Below are 7,427 nucleotides of genomic sequence, written 5' to 3'. Positions count from 1 at the left end.
CCTGGGTCGATAGGTGGGAGTGTGACAGTATGGATCCCCGGGTCTATAGGTACTGTGTATGCTGTGTGGGAGTGTGACAGTATGGTTCCCGGGTCTATCGGTACTGTATATACTGTGTGGGAGTGTGACAGTATGGTTCCCGGGTCTATAGGTACTGTATATACTGTGTGGGAGTGTGACAGTATGGATCCCTGGTGATTAATGCAATGTGAACCCTTGGACTAAGTGAGTCATGGATCGTGACGCTGTGCGCGTTGGATGTGTTGCACGGGATTGAGACACACTTTAAGATTTGCTGATCCGACAGCTGCTGCCTCCTTCTGCAATTATATAGGTCCCTGGTGAGATCGCACCTGGAGTATTGTACACAGTTTTGGTCTACAGGTACATAAAAAGGAAAAGAGTGGCTAAAGTAAATGTTGATCCCCTAGAGGATGAGATTGGGGAATTAATAATGGAGAGCAGGGAAATGGCAGAGACTTTGAACAAATATTTTGTATCGGTCTTCACAGTAGAAGACACTAAAAACATCCCAATAGTAGATAATCAAGGAGGGAGGAACAATCACTATCACCAATGAAGTAGTACTCGGTAAAATAATGGGACTAAAGGCGGACAAGTTCCCTGAACCTGATGGGTTGCATCCTAGGGTCCTAAAAGAAGTGGCTGCAGAGATAGTGGATGCATTGGGGGTTGTAATCTACCAACATTTCCTGGATTCTGGGAGGTCCCAGCAGATTGGAAAAAGGAGGCAGACAGAAAGCAGGAAACTATAGACCAGTTAACCTAACATCTGTTGTTGCGAAAATGCTGGAGTCCATTATTAAGGAAGCAGTTCCAGGACATTTGGAAAAGCATAATTCAGTCAAGCAGAGTCTGCATGGTTTTATGAAAGGGAAATCATGTTTGACAAATTTGCTGGAGTTCTTTGAGGATGTAACGAGCAGGGTGGATAAGGGGGAACCAGTGGATGTGGTGTATTTGGATTTCAAGAAGGTGCCACGTAAAAGGTTGCTGCACAAGGTAAAAGTTCACAGGGTTAGGGTAATATATTAGCATGGATTGAGGATTGGCTAACTAACAGAAACAGAGAGTCAGAATAAACAGGTCATTTTCTGATTGGCAAACAGTGACTAATGCGGTGCCACAGGGATCGATGCTTGGGCCTCAACTATTTACAGTCTATATTAATGACTTGGATGAAGGGACCGAGTGTAATGTAGCCAAGTTTGCTGATGATACAAAGATGGGTGGGAAAGCAAATTGTGAGGAGGACACAAAAAATCTGCAATGGGATATAGACAGGCTAAGTGAGTGGACAAACATTTGGCAGATGGAGTAAAATGTGGGAAAATGTGAGGTATCCACTTTAGAAAAGCAAATTATTATTTAAATGGAGGAAAATTACAAAGTGCTGCAGTACAGGGGGACCTAGGGGTCCTTGTGCATGAAACACAAATAATTAGTAAGCAATTACAGCAAGTGATCAGGAAGGCAAATGGAATGTTGGCCTTTATTGCAAGGGGGATAGAATATAAAAGCAGAGAAGTCCTGCTACAACTGTACAGGGTATTGGTGAGGCCACACCTAGAGTACTGCGTACAGTTTTGGTCTCCGTATTTAAGGAAGGATATACTTGAATTGGGGGCTGTTCAGAGAACGTTCAGTAGGTTGATTCTGGAGATGAGGATAGGTTCAGTAGATTGGGACTATACTCATTGGAGTTCAGAAACATAGAAGCATAGGTGCAGGAGTAGGCCATTCGGCCCTTCGAGCCTGAACCACCATTCAATAAGATCATGGCTGATCATTCACTTCAGTACCCCTTTCCTGCTTTCTCTCCATACCCCTTGATCCCTTTATTCATAAGGGCCATATCTAACTCCCTCTTGAATATATCCAATGAACTGGCATCAACAACTCTCTGCGGTAGAGAATTCCACAGGTTAACAACTCTCTGAGTGAAGAAGTTTCTCCTCACCTCGGTCCTAAATGGCTTACCCCTTATCCTTAGACTGTGACCGCTGGTTCTGGACTTCCCCAACATCAGGAACATTCTTCCTGCATCTAACCTGTCCAGTCCCGTCAGAATTTTATATGTTTCTATGAGATCACCTCTCATTCTTCTAAACACCATTAAAAAAAAAGAATGAGAGGCGATCTTATCAAAACATATAAGATAACGAGAGGGCTCGACAAGTTGGATGCAAAGAGGATATTTCCACTCATAGGGAAAACTAACACTAGGGGGCATAGTCTCAGAATAAGGGACCGCCGATTTTAAACTGAGATGAGGAGGAATTTCTTCTCAGCGGGTTGTAAATCTGAGAAATTCTCAGCCCCAGAGAGCTGTGGAAGCTGGGTCATTGAATATATTTAAGGCGGAGAGCGACAGATCTTTGAGCGATAAGGGAGTAAAGGGTTATGGGGAGCGGGAAGGGAAGTGGAGCTGAGTCCATGATCAGATCAGCCATCGTCTTATAAATGGCGGAGCAGGCTCGAGGGGCCAGGTGGCCAACTCCTGCTCCTATTTCTTATGTTCTTCTGTTCTAAGGAAGATTATACTTGCCATAGAGGGAATGCAGCAAAGGTTCACCAGACGGATTGTCCTATGAGGAGAGATTGAGTAGACTAGGCCTATATTCTCTAGAGTTTAGAAGAATATTAAACTATGAGCATACAAAATTTTTACAGGGCTTGACAGGGTAGATGCAGGGAGGATGTTTCCCCTGGCTGGGGAGTCTAGAACCAGGGGGTCACAGTCTCAGAATAAGGGGTCAGCCGTTTAGGGCTGAGATGAAAAGAAAGAAAGACCTGTATTTATATAGCGCCTTTCATGACCACTGGACATCTCAAAGCACTTTGCAGCCAATTTGAAGTGTAGTCACTGTTGTAATGTGGGAAACGCGGCAGCCAATTGCGCACAGCAAGCTCCCACAAACAGCAATGTGATAATAACCAGATAATCTGTTTTTGTTATGTTGATTGAGGGATAAATATTGGCCTGGACATCGGGGATAACTTCCCTGCTCTTCTTTGAAATAGTGCCATGGGATCTTTTACGCCCACTTGAGAGGGCAGACGGGGCTCGGTCTAACATCTGATCCGAAAGACGGCACTCCCTCAGCACTACACTGGAGTATCAGCCTAGATTTTTGTGCTCGTTCCCGGAGTGGGACTTGCACCCATGGCATTCTGACTTGGAGGCGAGAGTGCTGCCCACTGAGTCACGGAGAAATAGCTTCACTCAAAGTATTGTGAATCTTTGGAAATCTCTACCCGGAGAGCTGTGGATGCTCAGTCATTGAGTATATTCAAGACAGAGGTCGATAAATATTTGGCAACAACGGGAATTAAGGGATATGGGGATAGTGCAGGAAGGTGGAATTGAGGTCGAAGATCAGCCATGATCTTATTGAATGGCGGAGCAGGCTCGAGGGGCCAAATGGCCTCCTCCAGCTCCTATTTCTTATGATCTTATGTTCTCCGCAGGGTGCGAGCAAACCCTTCTCTGAGGTCATCAAGGCAAATATTGGAGATGCACATGCCATGGGACAGAAGCCCATCACCTTCATCCGCCAGGTAACTTATGCTTTTTGCTTGTTTAAGGGGCAGAGAGTCGAACCTAACCCGGAGAGAATATCGGCGCACGGTCGGTCCCTGACTGGCTCGGTATATTTTCCATCGTGAGTTTATATCACCGTGGAGACCTCTTCATTCAGCGGTATCACTGACGAACCACTAACCTGTTCCATCCCGGTTCTGTCGGGTGCTGTTTGCAGAACCTGTTTGTGTCTGGCGTACACGGGCTACTGCAGCGCCAAGCTAGCAACGACGTGAGCACCATAATATCCAGACTTAACCACACCCAGAGATAGCAGCAGTTTAAGCTAAAATGGATTTACCTGCTAGGAACTTGCCTGTCCCTCCTCCAACACCTCTCCACCGTCCAGCTGGGTGGGACTGCACTCGCCTGGTTCCATTCTTATCTACCTAATCGTAGACAGAGAATCACCTGCAACGGCTTCTCTCCCCGTCCCCGCATCGTTACCTCTGGTGTCCCCCAAGGATCTGTCCGTGGCCCCCTCCTATTTCTCATCTACATGCTGCCCCTTGGCGACATCATCTGGAAACACAGCGTCAGTTTCCACATGTACGCTGAGACACCCAGCTCTACCTCACCCCCACTTCTCTCCACCCCTCCGCGGTCTCTAAATTGTCAGACTGCTTGTCCCACATCCAGTTCTGGATGAGCAGAAATTTCATCCAATTAGTTGCATAGAATATACAGACACTCCTTAAAACCTACTTCTTTGGTCACCTGCCCTAATATCTCCTCGGTTAAACTGTTATCTGACGCTTGCTCCGGTGAAGCACCTTGGGACGATGAAGGTTGTTATTGTCCTGGCTGGTCCACTAACAATTCGTCTGTCTCACAGGTTGTGGCGATCTGTACGTACCCAAACCTTCTCTGTGATCACACAGTCCCTGAGGACGCCAGGCAGAGAGCGGAGAGAATCTTAAACAACTGTGGGGGCAAGAGTATTGGTAAGATCAGTCTCGAAACACGGGTTTAACACAGTGCCCTGCTAACTAAAAGGGAGAAAGAATGGGACGAGAGAAATTTATCTAAAGTACTGCTTTCCCAGAGTCTGTACAATCTACCTCAGATTGGAGTCTAATGTGGGAACGTGTGAGGTCATGCACTTTGTCAGAAAAAAATCAAAGAGCAAGTTATTATTTAAATGGAGAAAGATTGCAAAGTGCCGCAGTACTGCGGGACCTGGGGGTACTTGTGCATGAAACACAAAAGGTTAGTATGCAGGTACAGCAAGTGATCAGGAAGGCCATTGGTATCTTGGCCTTTATTGCCAAGGGGGTGGAGTATAAAAGCAGGGAAGTCTTGCTACAGTTACACAGGGTATCGGTGAGGCCACACCTGGAATACTGCGTGCAGTTTTGGTTTCCATATTTACGAAAGGATACACTTGCTTTGGAGGCAGTTCAGAGAAGGTTCACTCGGTTGATTCCGGGGATGAGGGGGTTGACTTATGAGGAAAGGTTGAGTAGGTTGGGCCTCTACTCATTGGAGTTCAGAAGAATGAGAGGTGATCTTATCGCAAAGTATAAGATTATGAGGGGGCTTAACAAGGTGGATGCAGAGAGGATGTTTCCACTGATGGGGGAGACTAGAACTAGAGGGCATCATCTTAGAATAAGGGGCCTCCCATTTAAAACTGAGATGAGGAGAAATTTCTTCTCTCAGAGGGTTGTAAATCTGTGGAATTCGCTGCCTCAGAGAGCTGTGGAAGCCGGGACATTGAATAAATTTAAGACAGAAATAGACAGTTTCTTAACCGATAAGGGGTTATGGGGAGCGGGCGGGGAAGTGGACCTGAGTCCATGATCAGATCAGCCATGATCGTATTAAATAGTGGAGCACGTTCAAGGGGGCGTATGGCCTACTCCTGCTCCTATTTCTTATGTTCTTATGTACCTCCTCACCGGTTGGATACAGAGGTAAGTGTAATGTATTTGCTTCATGGGTTCTTTGCTTAAGAATTCATAGTAACACCTTGCTATTAAGAACTAGTTTGTTCGTTAGCAAAGGTTCAACAATCACACTGCACAACACAGCAAGAAAGGTGCAAGAAAGTAGCTCTATAGATATCTGAAGGCCAAGGTCCAACATAAAACTCGCGATCTGAAGAACAGATGGTGGGTGGATAAAGCGCAGGAGATCCAGCAACTAGCCGACAACCACGACGTGCATGGATTCTTTAGCGCATTTCTCTTGTTTGGAAGGAGGAGAGCTTGCCAGGGGATTTCAGAGACATCATAATCGTGACCATCTTCAAGAAAGGCGACTAGTCCGATTGTGGTGATTATAGAGGAGTTTCCCTGTTATCAGCCACTGGGAAAGCCATCGCAAGAATCCTCCTCAATCGCCTTCTCCCTGTGGCTGAAGAGCTCCTCCCAGAGTTGCCGTGCGGATTCCGCCCACTAAGGGGCACAATGGACATGATCTTCACCGCGCAACAAATTCAAGAAAAATGCAGGGAGCAGCACCAACCTCTGTATATGGCTTTATTTTACCTCACAAAGGCCTTCGACAATGTCGACCATGAAGGATTATGGAGTGTTCTCAACTTTGGCTGGCCCCCCAAACGTTTGTCACCATCCTCCGCCTGCATCATGATGACAGGCAAGCTGTGATCCTGACCAACAGACCCACCACAGACCCAGTACATGTGCGGACCGGGGTCAAGCAAGGCTGTGTCATTGCACCAATGCTCTTCTTGATCTTCCTTGCTGCAATGCTCCATCTCACCCTCAATAAGCTCACCGGTGGAGCGGAGCTAATCCACAGAACAAATGAGAAATTGTTCAACCTCCGTTGCCTCCAGTCCAGATTCAAGTTCGTCCCATCCTCTGACATTGAATTACAGTGTGCAGACTACACTTGCGTTTGTGCACACTCGTAGGTTGAACTCCAAACCATCATCATCACCTTCACCAAAGCATATGAGAATATGGGCCTTACACTAAACATCCGTAAGCCAAAGGTCCTCTACCAACCTTCTCCCGTCACACAACACTGCTCACCAATTATCAAGATCCATGATGAAGCCTTGGAAAACTTGGACCATTTTCCATGCCTCAGGAGCCTACTGTCAACAAGAGCAGACATCGACGACGAGGTCCAACACCATGTGCCAGTGCAGCCTTCGGTCACCCGAGGAAGACAATGTTTGAAGACCAGGACCTTAAACCCGGCACCAAGCTCATGGTCTACAGAGCAGTAGCGATACTCGCCCTCCTATATGGCTCAGAGATATGGACTATATACAGCAGGCACCTCGAAACACTGGAGAAGTACCACCAATGCTGCCTCCGCAAGATCCTGCCAATCCATTGGCAGGATAGGCACAGTAACATCAATGTTCTTGCTCAGGCCAACATCCCCAGCATCGAGGCATTGACTACACTCGACCAGCTCCGCCGGGCGGGCCACATCGTCCGCGTGCCCGACACGAGACTCCCAAAGCAAGCGCTCTACTCGGAACTCCTACACGGCAAGCGAGCCCCAGGTGGGCAGAGGAAACGTTACAGGGACACCCTCAAAGCCTCCCTGATAAAGTGCAACATCCCCACCGGTACCTGGGAATCCCTGGCCCAAGACCGCCCTAAGTGGAGGAACAGCATCTGGGAGGGCGCTGAGCACCTTGAGTCTTGTCGCCGAGAGCATGCAGAAATCAAGCGCAGGCAGCGGAAGGAGCGTGCGGCAAACCAGACTCCCCACCCACCCTCTCCTTCAACCACTGTCTGTCCTACCTGTGACAGACTGTAATTCCCACATTGGACTGTTCAGTCACCTGAGAACTCACTTTTAGAGTGGAAGCCAGTCTTCCTCGATTTCGAGGGAC

The 7,427-nt window shown here is 47.4% G+C and overlaps 1 protein-coding gene across 1 annotated transcript in view; it reads left to right on the top strand.

Annotated features, from left to right (window-relative positions):
• The first annotated feature begins 3,480 nt into the window (after positions 1–3,480).
• Positions 3,481–7,427, top strand: part of LOC139256040 (alanine aminotransferase 2-like) — a 29,633-nt gene continuing 25,686 nt past the window's right edge. The window contains exons 1-2 of the mRNA XM_070874116.1: positions 3,481–3,582; positions 4,440–4,548. Coding sequence (XP_070730217.1) covers positions 3,550–3,582; positions 4,440–4,548 — 142 coding nt within the window. The 5' untranslated portion in view covers positions 3,481–3,549. The remainder of the gene's footprint in view (positions 3,583–4,439; positions 4,549–7,427) is intronic.

This window comes from Pristiophorus japonicus, unplaced genomic scaffold (genome assembly GCF_044704955.1).
Source record: "Pristiophorus japonicus isolate sPriJap1 unplaced genomic scaffold, sPriJap1.hap1 HAP1_SCAFFOLD_683, whole genome shotgun sequence".
In the NCBI taxonomy this organism is placed as follows: domain Eukaryota; kingdom Metazoa; phylum Chordata; class Chondrichthyes; family Pristiophoridae; genus Pristiophorus; species Pristiophorus japonicus.
Note: the sequence above shows the minus strand (reverse complement) of the source record. Positions and strands in the feature narration are given on the sequence as shown.